The 15023-nt window shown below is 44.4% G+C and overlaps 1 protein-coding gene across 1 annotated transcript in view; it reads right to left on the reverse strand.

Annotated features, from left to right (window-relative positions):
- The window catches only part of LOC139923166 (plexin-A1-like), a 207235-nt gene extending 193791 nt beyond the window's left edge, over positions 1–13444 (reverse strand). Inside the window, exon 1 of the mRNA XM_071913885.2 lies at positions 12266–13444. Within this exon, the coding sequence (XP_071769986.1) occupies positions 12266–13444 (1179 nt within the window). The remainder of the gene's footprint in view (positions 1–12265) is intronic.
- Positions 13445–15023: the final 1579 nt, after the last annotated feature.

Here is a 15023-nt window from a genome sequence, read left to right on the forward strand (position 1 = left end):
CTCTCCTTTCCTTCCTTCTTTGCTTTAACTTCCTTCCTCCCTTCCCTCCTTCATAGAATCCTGCCTTTTTCCCACACATTCATCCCTTCCTTCCTACATCTCCTCTCCTCTCTTTTCGACTTGTTCCCTTTGTTTTCTGACACTTTTCTTTCCTCTCCTCTACCTTCCTGAGTGTGTCATAAGATCTGCATCTGCACAACAGGAGCAAGTATAGATGTAATAAAAATGAAAAGGTAGAAAAGTGATAAAAGACACAAACTAATCCTTCCAAGTTTGGCAATAATCAAAGTTTCTTAGTTGTCTAACTTCTCCTTCTTCGTGCATCTTCCCCTCTTTTCCTTTGCTGGCGATACAGTCTGAACCTTCAGCACCGGGATGCTGGCACCCAGGGAGCCTCATCAGCTTACACATTTGTCACACCCGATATATTTTTAAAACATCTTGAAACGCTCTTTTGGAATAATTGCTTTAACCGAAGAACTAAAATGAGGGGGGGGGGGGGGTAGGGGGGGGGGTGGTATCACGAATGCGAGCGTACTGCTTTAACGTTTGTGCTTCTGAATTCCTTCCGTGGAGAAGAAGAAAAAAAAACAAAAACAAAAAAACAAGGTGGAGCGCGTTTAAACGTGTTTTTATTTCTGTGAGTCTGAATCCCTGAATCCCACCAGGGGGAACTTTTCTGGGTCATAATCGCATGAAGCTGCGTAGAAAAACAAAACGTACAAAGTGGAGGAATCCCTTAGAGACGGAGGGAGGGAGGGAGGGAGGGAGGGATCGGCGGGAAGAGAGATGGCTCGGCTCTAATGCTTCCAGAGTTTAGGCCTTGTGTTATTTGGCCATATAGGTTAATGTGCCACAGCGGGACATCAGCTGGCTTTACCCCAGATAGCCTTAGCTAGCCACTGAGCTAATTCCATATGGGACAGCTCTCGTCCCGCATGCGGCTGTCCTGGCACAGCGGACGTTTGCCGAGAGCGGCGATGTATATTTTGCACTTTCTGCATGCAGGACATTCATTTGGTTTCACTGGTTTTTTTTTCTGCTGCTTGTAATTATCAATTGCTTTATCATGAGCTTAGATTTATAAGGGTCTATCTGACTTTATCCACATATTCATGTGGGGCACTGGGTCCATCATTACAAACGCAGGTTGCACGGCCAAGCTTTGTTCAAACCCACAGAACTTTATTTTAAATTCTAGTCAAGATAACAAGTTTTCCAAAGACACCAAATGTGTCATGCTGAATTACAGGGAAATGTGTATACAATTATGCACAATCATCTAGATTTGATGTAATGGTGCAGCCATAAAAACATGGCGTCTTGATTTGAATATTTCATTCAATATAAGCAGCTAGAGCTTCAAGAAAGAGTTGGAACGAGGATGTGAATATGGATATATGGATGTGACATTGTTGTACAGTTAGGATTTTTTTTTTTTTCTAACTTTGAAGCTACTTAAGGGAAAATTTAAGGGTAAAGTCAGGAAAAAGTCAGTGTACAAGGGGTTAAAAAGAACATTTTGGGGTTAAATTTTTTTAAAAAGATAGAAAGTTCAGTTTTGCCAGCTGGGATGTCAAATCTTTGACGCTCCATATCTCCGACCTGCACTCCACCAGATAGAAATATATAATTCTAAACTCATGTTATGTTTGACATGCTCTGATCGCTCTATTCTTATTTTCATCCTAGCCAATTTCCCCACAGGAATGATCTAAATTCATATATTTTAGCCTCTAGCTAGGCAATTGTAGATCTTTTACAAGTAATAACACCTACATTGGTAAAACTATCCCCTGCAACAGTTGGCCTACATCTACCAAATGTAGAGAAACATCACATCTCCACGCTCGCCAACACGCTCTTCACATGTAACGCAAGCCAGATGATGCTTTTATAAGCCGCGCTGCCCATCTGAACGCTGCAGACTGTAATCTGTGTAATCTGAACTAAAGCCTTTCCCAACAGCCATAATCCAATTATTACAGACCTCTGCAGGGATTCACCCAAACATGGGAAATATTGCTGCGGAATACTGTGCTGCTGCATGGTGGAAGTATGTGTGTGTGTGTGTGTGTGTGTGTGTGTGTGTGTGTGTGTGTGTATGTGTGTGTGTGAGGAGTGTGTGTAGAGAGTTCATACACTCAGGCATATAGCTATTAACCCGAATACACAAACGCCTACACACATTCATGCACACGCCCATACACACATGCAGAAACACACTGGCACATATGCGCACACGCACACACACACACACACACACACGCTCCTCTCTGTGAAGTCTTTGTCCTACGCTCCACATTCCACCTTTCCAGCTGAATAAATTGCAAGAAATAAATAAATTCCTGCGGATTCTTTTTTTTTTTTTTTTAAACACAAAGCAAGTCAGTTATGAATGACTGTGGTCTTTTTTTTCTTTTTTTTTTACGGCCTCACAAAACTGATGTGTTTCTATGTAAATATCCCTCCTCCTTTCTCAACATGAATATGAGTCCAGACAGTTTTTAAGGGATAATAATGCTGTTGAGCAACAAAATTAAGCTCTGGGAGGGGAAGAACTGCATGGCTGGAGGCTTAAAATAGTTCCAGGCCTGTTATTGTTGAACCTCTTACAGATATTTGAGGGAAAGTGATGATGCTGTGGACTGAAGCTGAATCCAAATTTATATTTTTTGCTTCTTGTTCTCTCAACTTTCTCAATGTTATTATGATTGTTCTCACAGTTGCTGTCTGTGTGTGTGTGTGTGTGTGTGTGTGTGTGTGTGTGTGTGTGCCATCACCAGCTCCACACACACACACAAATATGAAGCCGACTGATGTCTTTTAGCTCCATCTCATCTCAGAGCGCCAGCTGAGCAGCTTGCAGGAAAACACAAACACAGCTGGGACAGACTGCTAAAGAGATTACACACACACGCACACACACACACACAAGGATACACCCATGCACTCACACACACATACACACACGTATGAATTATTAAGCAAACACATACGCATTCATGAGCGCACGCGTGTTTGTACAAACACACATGCATGCATTCATGTTCGTCATAAAGCCACCTATCTACACTCACACACACACAGCGTAAATGCCCATCAATAAATAATTACGCACTTCATTAGAAGGTGCAGGTCAGCAGTTTGCGGGTGAGCTGCGGAGATTTGCATCCAGACACTAACAGCAAGACCAACACAGGTTTGTGTAAAAGGGAAGTCATTGGCTTTCTGACCCAGTTAACTGGCTATGGAAACTATTACTTTGACCTGCAGCCTCCCTACTGGATGGAAAGAGAGAGCAATAGAGAGAAAGGGATGAATGGATGGCTGGCTGGCTGGATGTTTGTGTGCCCCAAATGGCAGCGAGAGGTAACTGTTTGAGTTTGGAGGACTTCATTACCCAGAAATCCCCGTAACGTGAGGTCAGTAAACTGCACACCCCTTGTATGTGAAGGTTTGTATTTCATGTAAGGGATTATATTTCGCTCTTAAGTTTTGCCCAGTGACCATACCCAACACCCAAATACTACAAATACTTATTACTGGTGATAATAATAAGTAGTCTGAATTAGTGGGGATGGGACACTCATCCATAGTGCAACCTACCACGGGTGTTTTTTCATATAGAAATCTTGCCTTGTGCAGCTTTAAAAGTATACTTGTAGCGTGTTTTTAAGTTTAGTCTCCTGTCATACAGACATAGAGTCTTGGCTGTCCGATATGGGAGGTCCTTTTAGGTTTTGTCCGGCACCAGCTGTGTCAATCCTGTATGGTGGAACTGTTTTGTAATGAGTCATCAGTCATTGGTCCATTTTATCCCCTGAAATTTCAACATTATAAGCAGGTTTGGTGGCAAATGATATTAGATGCAGGGACTTTAGCTTTAGGCTTAGTGAATTAACACTCCTTGTCAGCACCAGTTAACCAGGTCAAATTGCACATGGTAGATAAAGATGATTCTGATTGGCATTTTGAAATGTGATGCTCTAAGGCTTATTATTATTATTTTAGCTCAAGTCTCAACTGTAAAATCCAGACTAATGGAAACTTTATAAACTTAACAAACTTTAGAAACTCATAGCAGCCACAAGCTATGTGCTCTAAATCCAAGCCTATAGCACCCTTTAATCCACTTTGTCATGTGCTGCAGCAAACAATGAAGGCCAGTGTGACGCCACACGTACTGTTGTATCCAAACTGGATCTGGGAAAGTTTGACTAACGACTATACAGTGTGATGGCGGTGTGATTTGGCCACGGGCGAAAACAGGAAACATCACAAGACAAACACACAGGGAGGAAATCTTACAGCTGAGGTTAAACGCCTCGAGGTGCATTATGTTTTGCTGCGTTACGCCTCAGAGCGTCTCAAGAGGCAGGAGAGAAAACTGCACCTCATCAAACCGTTTCCCCGCTGGGCAACTCACCTTGGCACTGCATGTATTTACTGAGTCTTCAAATCTTCAGTTTCTTAATTAAGCAAGTGGAAATTTTGCCAATGAGGTGAGGTAATTGCACTTGTTTCCAGTGCAGTTGCACTTGTTTCAGGAATTTTCTAGTGTCAATACCTTGAAACAAGGCAGAGTACGGTGGATCACACCACTTTTTCATGTCAAGGATCCCTAATTTAGTCCACATTAGAGCCACAGTAGGACTCCCATTTGATGAGATTTTGTCTCTTGGACCCAAATCTGAAAATATTTTTATTGTTAGATATGATTTTGTCCAGAATTCCATGACTTCATCTGTATTGTAGGTAGAGAGATAACAGTGAAACTATGACCAAAACAGTCATTCTTCTACATTCTCTATCTGTTAACTTCTTGTAAATTAAATAATGCTGAAGTTTAACAATTCATCAATTTGCTGGGGACCCCCTGGAGCCCCCTCAAGGACCCCTGGTGGTCCCCGGACCCCACGTTGAGAACCGCTGGTCTATGGAAGCCCAACTTTTCGCATTTCTTTAATGATAAATTTTTACAGCAGTAAAACATGTTAACAGTCAATATCACAGATAAAATGGGAATATCCCAGAAACCTTATCCAGGTTTCTCACAGCTGGGAGAAGGGCTTATCTGGGTTACTGTAAACCAGATATGGCGTTTAGATGCACCAGCTCCTGAACAGATAACTTGAGTATCCTGAATATTAAGGGAATATTAGTGTGCATGTAAAGGTTAGAGCCATTACAGCCTCGGTATCGCCCGCCCAGCGGCCCCCGTGGGTGATGCAATGTGGGTGATCCATCCACTGGGGCACAAGCAAGCGGTAATGAGGGTGGAGATACAATGGAGAGATAGAGAGAGAGAGAGAGAAAGAGAGAATGAAGAAGTGGACACACACACACACACACACACACACACAAACACACACAGCAGAGTCACCAGCCGCCTTGAAGAGAGAATACAAAATGCCACAGAAATAGACTATAATCCTGGCCAGCAGTGATCAACACTGATAAATATTAATAAACGCTATTATGCTCTGAGAGAGAGAGAGAGAGAGAGAGAGAGAGAGGGAGAGAGAGAGAGAGAGTCTTTTCATCCTCTTTGCTTGCTCTCTGTTATTGCAGGCAATTTTCCCTCTGACGTCCACCTTGTGTTTTTGCAGACAATGCACACTCACACACACACACACACAAACACACACCACTCTTCTTATTTATTATCAGCCCATTTTCCTCTGTTTCCGCCATTGTTTTGTTCCTCTTTCTTTGGAGGTAAGGATAAGAGGTAGGCGCGCACTCTCTCTCTCACACACACACACACCCACACACACACACTCATTCACATATACACTCTTTCTTTGGAGGCCAGAAGAAGAGGTGCGCACACACACACACACACAAACATTCAAAGAGAAGTATACAGAGAAAGAAAAGAGAAAAAGAGAGATAAAGTGAGTCTCAAACACACACACACACACACACACACACACACACCCAGAGAGGATAGCATCTCCGTCCCTCTCTCTGTCTGGGCGTCTCATTAGTCATGCTGGGGCTGTAGCGTTGCTGGTCTGCCTGCTCACAGAGCTGTGGAGCTGGACAGCGGCCCGCAGCCAGGGAAGGTCACCCACCACTCAGATTAACTCCCAGAAAACCAACATGAGCCTCTAACTGATAATGACCGGGACATACAGATGCACAGGGACAGATACCGCTCATGAACTACAGGCCACACCCACCAGGCTGGGGGGTTATGGGAGAAAACGTTCACCCAAGTTGAAATTGACTAGATGAGACACACACACACACCCCTCCACCTGGTGTTCACATGCATATCGGGCAGAGGTGGGGACTTGAGTCATGTGACTTGGACTCGAGTCACAATATTAACTGCTTGAGACTTGACTTGATGCATGAAGAGAAGACTTGAGACTTGACTTGACTTGGGTTCTGGTGACTTGGGACTTGACTCTGACTTGTACTTTGATGACTTGAAAAGGTTTCTAAAGTCTTGACTTGAGATCTTGTGTTTGTGTAAATGACTTAGATTGAAAGTGATGAGATTTGTTCCAGCAGACGACTGAATTTAAATTCTGTTTTCTGAATTTGTATGGAATGATTGAATTTATTGAAGCTGAAACTGATTATAGAAATCAAACTCATTATGCTCTTACCAAGTTTCTATCATATCAAAACCATATTGCATTGAAAAGTCCTAAATATGTAGTTTTCTTTAAGATATTAAATTGAAAAATCTTGATTTGTTCTGAGTTGACTTGCTGTTCTACATTTAGACTTGAGACTTGACATTAATGACATGGACTTGACTTGGACTTGACTTGCTAATCTACATTTAGACTTGGCCCTTGACTTGAGACTTGTGCCTCAAGACTTGAGACTGACTTGGGACTCGAGCGAAGCTGACTTGGTCACACCTCTGGGTGATCAGATTGTATTCGATTAGAGCAAAACCTATGAAGGTGTTTTTGCAGCAACACAGCTGAGAACTTGTATGGAGGGAATTGCAGAGATGCATTTGGCCGCATTAACAATAAAGTGCAGTAACTATGTAAACATATCCAACAAGGAAATCAAACAGGCAGCAGGCAGCTCAGCTCGTAACATACTTTTCAGAATGGATTGTCGGGATATTCGTGGAACGAGTCAGACGAGGCGTTCACTGTCAGATTTTAAAGGACGTAACTATTACCAGGGGAAGTGATGTGTGTGGCAATCTGTGTTTTGGTGAGGGAAAAGAGAAATCCAATTTCAGCGGGTATACCGGAGATGCATTTTAATGTCAGATGTAAATGTAATCCAGCTAAATGAATCTGGATCACGAGACACGTTAATGTCAGGTGAATAGGAGGCCATGGAGTATGAATGAAGGAACACTTGTTTAACTAGCTTTGTCCCAATCTCTGTGTCTGTCTCTCTATCTGTCTGCCTGTCCATCTTTCTCTCTCTCCTTCCGATTCCTCCCCTCTCATTCACTTCATTCACTCCCCTTCCTCTATCCATTCTCCCCAATATGTTCATTCTGCCTTCCCGAACCAAAACAGTAATCCAATAACTGTCAGCTGGTGAAAACCTCATGAAAAAACTGTCTTATTTCCCTATGCAGTTCTGACACTGCACGATCGCTTTCCAATGGGTTCAAATGAGTCCGAGGGTCCTGAAGTAAACTCGACCATGCCAAGTTTGCTGAGACCCGCGAGGCCTTCAAGGATGTCCAATACTACCTGAACCATGACGGGAAAATTGGACTTTCGTTTTGAATACCTTCATCTGACAAAGCCATTGTTCTCAACTGCAATACAAACAGGTACAGAATCTGTCCAGCGCAGTGGTGCATTTGTCATTTCGCAAATGATTTCAAATCCATTTGGACAGGTTTGTGAATTGTGACCCAAAAGTCGCACCTTTTGGCAGCTATGTAATTCTAATAATACACAAACAAGAAAAAAAAATGTTGACAGGCGCGGTCAAAAGGCAGTTCTTTCTGAATATGAGGACTGATTGTAAGGTGAATGTGGGAGTAGTGTGAAACTTTTACTTGTTTTATTAATTAGGCTACATACCACTTAATAAACTGACCTGATTTGCAAAAAATCATCATTCTAAGTGTTGCATTATCACCGCGATGAAGTTTAATCCATCCAGAGTGAAGTGACTGACGCCTGACCGACTGACTTTGTCTCTTTAAATGAGCCAAAATGAAAGTTTCCGCATGACACCGGTGCAGCAGCTCGCTGTCAGGCCCCGGGAGCCGCTGAACATGCTTGTATGAGGAGAGATGATAAATTCATCACGGTGATGTCCCGTGGGGAGGGCTGGTGACACGACCTTGATCGATCACAAGCGGGACGGCAGATGGCCATAAAGGACAATCATGTAACTGTACTCTCATTAGCATAATCACATGCATATAGACTTTCCACTACAAGGCCGCATTGGGGCTCACACAGCCGCAGTGCGCCCGTGACAGAGATGTCATGTTGTCATTGTCTGGCGTGAGCCGTGTGACTTTTGGAATGAAATGAAATTAACGAACGCAGCTTGCCATGGTGGATGAACATGCTGAACATGCTTCAGTTATATGAAAATACATACGGTCGGTGTCCTGCCAAATGGGAAGTGACTGTTTTCATTAAGCAAGAAAACATGGCTGATTTTCCCACTGGCGGCCGCGCATTTCTGACATTTTGCAGTGTACTGTCAGTGGGTGGGCCTGGACCAAAGGTGATGAAACATTATCTGTATAAACGGGACAATACCAGCAGAAACACTGGGTGGCAGGGTGGCCTAGTGGTTACAGTGACTGTCCATTAATGAAACGGTGTTCACAGGCATATGTCCTGTCAAAGTGTACTTGTCCAAGAGACTGAACTCCTATCTGCTCACTTATTGTAAGTCACTCTGGATAAGAGCACTGGCTAAATACCTAAAATGTAAATCAAACAAGGCAACAGTAAAAATGTCGTCCCCTACAAAAGCTGCAGTCCCTCTCTGGGCCAATCAGTAACAAATATATCACTTTTCTATTGTTTTGACCTGTAATTGTAGTTCCCCTCATGGGCCAATCAGTGTAATTTTGAGAATGCCAGAGCTCAGTAGTGAGATGCATCATTCCCTGAAGTTTTGCCAAAATGGCACCCCCCTTGAACCAATCAGCATTCATTTTGAAAAGGCCAGAACTCAGTGGTGAGATGCATCATTCCCCCAAGCCTTGTCAAAATTGGACCAGTGGTGTCTGACATATCGCATGTGATGGACGAACAAACCAACAAACCAACAAACCAACAAACGAATGGAGACTGATCCATAATTTCCCATAATGAAATCGATGAAATGACAAAAATGGCAAAATTGAAGCTACAAAGATTTCAACGACAACAATATGACAGACAATAAAGGAAGAATGGAAAATGGCTGTAGCAGCAGGGGATGAGATGGATGTACAGCATAAGGACGGAGGATGGACAGAGATTAACTGAAAGAGTGGCTCAGAGGCACAAAGAGACATGAAAGGCACATAAGTCAGCCTGTTTGCATGTCAGCACTCTGCCTGCCAGTCGCATTTGGTTTTAATACTTTTAGTCTATCAAAACATACATCTGTCCATTACTCATTCCTCCACTCCCTCGTTCTTCCTCCGCTCTTTCCCCATTTATTTCCGTCTCTCCCTCTCTCGTCCTTCACTCTCTCCTCCCTTTCTGCTGTCCCTCCCCCCTGTCCTCTGTCCTGTTTCTCCCGCTTTCTCTCATTTCCTCCTTTCACTCCCTCTCTCTTTCTTTCTCCATCAGTCGTGTTCTCTCTTTCATTGTCTCTTCCCTATCACATCCGGGTGCTGGCTTTACACATCGAGTCACTCTGTACTTCAACACCCAGCGGAGAGTCAAGGGGAGGGCAGAGAGAGAGAGAGAGGGGGATGGGAGGAAAGGAGCAAGAGGAGAGAGAGTTTATGAGGAAGTGAAGCTGAAAGAGTAAGAGTGCATTAAAAATGAGGGAGGTTAAAGGTTAAAGAGAGAGAGAGAGAGAGAGAGAGAGAGAGAGAGAGGTTCAGGGGAGAACAAAAACGAGGGATGGAGGGAAGGAAAAGGATAGAGAGAGAGCAAGAAAAGGGGAGAGAAGAGCTAGAGCAGAGGGAGAAGGGGGTTAGCAAAATGAAAGACATCGTTATGCAAATAATGAGGTTAGAGTGAAAGAGAAAGAGAGGAGATGAGATTGGGGAGGGAGAAGCGGAGGAACGAGAGAGAGAGAGAGAGAGAGAGAGGTGGAAAGCAGTCCAGAGATTTATGGCAGGTTGTTATGGAGCACCGACTGAATAACAGAAGGTGAGACCAGGTGAATTATTCATGAGGGGGATACGGGGCTGTGTGTGTGTGTGTGTGTGTGTGTGTGTTTTCACCTGCTCCAGTCACCCACATGTCACACACACACACACACACACACACACACAGACACCGTTAGGTCTGCCCATCTAAGAGGAAAGGGAAAGACAAGCCGTCCATAACCTGTGGACTGTGTGAATTATTCTGATCAAATAGGAGCTCAGAGACGCACCTCTCCTGTCTTTACACTGAATGAATCTTCAATAATATTTCATTTAATTTATGATGGACAAAATGTTTTTGACCCTCAAGCCTTCATCAGTGTCTAACAGATCCACTTCCTTCTTCTTCTTTCCACTACTTAAATATGATACTTGACAGTCAGAGGTGAATCCAGTTAGTTCATTCGGATTATTTTCACATCCACATGAATTCATAACTACAATGCAACTATGAGATATCATATAAGTATAATGTACAAATCTACATACACTTTCAATAGGGTTTAAGGTTAAGGTTAGCATCAAACGTTTTGTAGGAGAAAGTGAACTGGAGAAAAAAAGAGTTCTAGATAGATTCCACAACACATACATTATGCTTTTACCTAACAATGTATGTCAGTTTAAGATGCACACAGTGTACAAAATATCAGCAACACCTGCTCTATCAATGAAATAGACTGAGGAGGTGAATCCAGGTGAAAGCTTCCCTTATCAATTTTAATTATTACCACTTAAGTCATAAAGGGGAGACAGAGATAAAGAAGAATAGATAGGTTGAAAAAGGATTTTTCAGCCTTGAGACAGCATATTGCATGTAGATACTGCATCATATAAGGATACACTATGCATTAATACATTTTTGCACTCATACTGGAATAAATATAACCCTCTCTCTTGAGAATATGATGGTACATGTACATGCTGCCACATTCTCCCATAATAGGAGGAAGGGTTGGAAGGCCACTGAGACAGCATTTAGACCATGTGGCACTAAGGGTGTGATCACACCTACAGTTTGTTTCTATTTGTTTAGGTTCACACTGCCCAATTACAAGTGAGCCAGGGTTTGTAAACAAAAATCACATGACTCACAAGCAGCTTGTGTATTGGACAGAGTTTTGGTAACCTGTCATTCGATTCCAGTCCCTGTAACTTTAGCTAAGCATGATGGACTTGTCTGCGCTCTTCTTCTCTGGTGTTCGTACCAGTTAAGAACACATAAAGAAACAGCTGAATATGAGCATCAGTCCAGACTTCATTTTGTTAAGTTGCCAAGGCTTTCCAAGCATGAGGAGCTGCTGGCTATCAGATGTCAACATCCACCTCTGTCTACCCATAAACCTGTATGGAACAATGGTTGAACAGCGGTAAGGTTATTTGGTGCCACCCAAGTTCTCCACACATGCTTGGTGTGAACACGCCCTAAAACTCACCAGCAAAACCAATATAGCCTAAGTCAAATGCTTTTGGCAAGATGCAGCTCATTGAAGGCAGGGTGGTCCACCCGTATTCAACGGAAGGCAAACTCATACGCACACCCCCACAAACCCATTAAAACCATAATCATCATTATCATTACTTCATACTGAGTCTATAGGAAACTATTAGGAACTATTGGCTGATACTTTGTTTTAGTCATTCACATATGGCCATGTTTATGAATAGTGACGTGGATTTGCCCATCCCGTCTTTTCAGTTGCAGGGGAAACACACACACACACACACACACACAAACCCAGCGGTACTACCACCATTATCATCACCATAATGACTTTATACTCGCACTTTTGGAAACTACTGGTAACTACCAGCTCAAAGACACACAAACCCACCATGACCCTTACCATCATTATCTTCATCATGACTAACATCATCATGTCTTTATGCTCTTGGAAACAGCTACTGATCATCACCATCATCATCATCATCATCATCATGACTTTACACTCTACTGGCCCAAACACACAAAGCCATCCTTACCGAGTTAATGCAGGCCAGCTCCTTGTTGAGCAGCCAGGGCAGGGAGAGTTTCCCCTCTCCTCTGTAGCACGACTGAATCCTCTCTTTAATCTTCTCCTTTATCCTTCTCAGTGTGAACAGACACAAAGCCGACTCCCTGGGCGGCTTGGCTCTGTTCTTCTGACCCTGGGCAAATACAGTAAACAGAACCTCCTCGTGGTCTGGAATACCAAGCGAGCGCGCCAGCCGGGTCCCTGGCCGGGCCAAATAAGCGTCCTGAACTAAGCGGTACTCCACTCCGTCCTTGGTACACCCGATGGGGAACTCGACGTAAGAGTAGAACTTGGGATCGTCCACGCACAAGCGGACGATTTTGGAGGTGAAGAACTGTTCGCTGCTCGCGTCCGGCGAGGTGAGCTGGGTATCGAGCTGCAAGGTGAGGTAATACACGAACTGCTCGCTGTTGAAGCCGTAGATGTAGTAGATGTCGAAGGCCGGGAACTTAGAGAGCGTGTCCGAGGGGATCTTCAGCTGCGAGGAAACAAACTCGTCCTGGTAGACGAAGCTGAACATGTCGGCGTTCTCCTCGTTGGACATCAACTTGCGGCTGGACAGTGTCGGGAAGTATTCGGACTTCCCGTCGATGGGCGTGCCCACGAAAAGTTTCCCGCCTCCGCCGAAAAGATCCGGGGCGATCACCACGCCCGACATCGTGCCCGCCTCGGCAACGCTGGATAGATAGTGCTCTTTACGGTGGTGGGGCTCGCCGAGCTTGAACAGATCGTCCAGACGCAGAAACTGGCATATTCCCTGGGACGTACTCCCACAGGCAATCAAGCGGTTGTGGCTGGCGTCGAGGAGCAGGAGTTTATTGACGTTGGAGGTCTGCACCAGCTCGTGAGGGCAGGACTGGACGCCCGGCGGGGGGTAACAGCGGGGGTTGTCCGTGACGGGGCCGGTAACGTGGCTCCGCAGCTTGGTGAGGTTGCCGGAGAGCTTGTAGATCCAGTTGACGGCGCCCAGGTAGACCTCACCGGTTTTGTTATGGACCACCAAATGCGTGAGGCCTCCTTCCGGCGGGAAGAAGGAGAGGAAGGAGGAGGACGAGGGAGGAGGGGAGGTGGAGGAGAGGGCAAGGGAGAGGAGGAGGAGGAGGAGGAAGGGCAGGACGAGAAGGGGCGGGTTGGGGTGGGAGGGCATGGCGGTGAGGGGAGGGGAGGTGTGTGCACGCGTGTGTGTGTGTGTGTTTGAGTGTGTATTCCTCTGCGGGGTCAGTCAGCGCCCTACAGGACGGGACAAAAGGACAGTTTCCAAGTAATTGACTTCCTCTTCCTTTTTTCCTCTTTTGTCGTTTATAATGTCATTCCCTTATCCTCAGTCTCTTCCTCCACCAGCCCTGAAAGACAGAAAGAAATGGAAAATCTTAGCGAACGCATTTACCAACTAGAAAACACAGTCAATATATTCATAAAGTCATGGTTAGACGTTTCAAAGACCAAAAGCCATCATTTGTTTGCATCAAAATGACAAGACACTAAATATTCGCCCACACACTCAGACTCGGGGCCTCAACGCTTACGTCCAAAAAAAACAAATTGGGGCACTATCGGCTATGTTTTATTGACTTCCCAACTCTTAGCTCGCACCGCGCTGGGGAGTGCATCTTTTAAAAGAAGACAGGGCCAAACATTGCTCCTCTGCGTATCGATTGTCTGGCGGTATTAAAGGATCTGGCAGACACAGCGCGCACACACACACACAAAACACAGATGCACTTGCATACACGTACACAAACACCCACAGGGAGCACATGCAACAGTGAAACCACATATATGCATACATACATACATACATAAATGCGTACATACAACACGTATACAAAAAAGGACACACACAAACACACACACAAGGTGAGTTGTCCATGGGCAGCGTAGCGATAGCAGGTAAACATCCATAAATTACAAGCAGGGCTGCGGGAAGAATCCTATACTATATTTACTACAGAGCAACAGAGCAGAGAAATACAGCCACCCTGCTCTCCATACCAACTCAATACAAGAGAGGGGAGAGAGGAGGAGAGCTGGGTCCAACTCGATAGAACAGGAGAGAGAATGAGAGAAAGAGGGGAAAAGCCACTCAGCTCCATACCGGCTCAATATTAAGGACGGGATAGAGAGAGAGAAAGAGAGAGAGAAAGGGGGAGAGTCAGATCCATATGAGCTTGCTATAAGAAAAAGAACTAGAAAGAAAGAAAGGGAGGGAGACGTCTTGACCAACCATCATCACCATAATCATTATAATCATTATCATCATCATGACTGTAATCAAGCTATTGGACTGGTTATTGAAAACTACTACTTAGAGAATTAGAGAATTGTGTCCAATCACCGCTAATTGAGGCGCCGTAGATTCAGCCTCTTTGTCCAAATGGAATTCTGGTGTCGGAATACGGTCGATGGTGGGAAATATTCTCCGCCCCCGGGAAGGGACGAATGGAAACTTGACTGAAATACAAAAGTGTCTCCTAAACAGCACTGAGTACAGCAAGCGCTCCCATCCAGAGAAAACTGGACTCACCCCCCCACACACTAAGAAGACATTTAGTCCTTTTAATCCTCACAGGATTAATGAGGTAATGAAGTCCTTCAAACTTTCCCAAATCCAAACAGTTATCTATCGTGTATTGAAACTACACTTTCCTGACTCTTTTCCAATGCACCCAATACTGCACCAAGTGTCACCCTCTGCATTGTCTTTTCATCCACACACACACAACACT

The sequence above is a fragment of the Centroberyx gerrardi genome, chromosome 14 (genome assembly GCF_048128805.1).
Source record: "Centroberyx gerrardi isolate f3 chromosome 14, fCenGer3.hap1.cur.20231027, whole genome shotgun sequence".
Taxonomy (NCBI): domain Eukaryota; kingdom Metazoa; phylum Chordata; class Actinopteri; order Beryciformes; family Berycidae; genus Centroberyx; species Centroberyx gerrardi.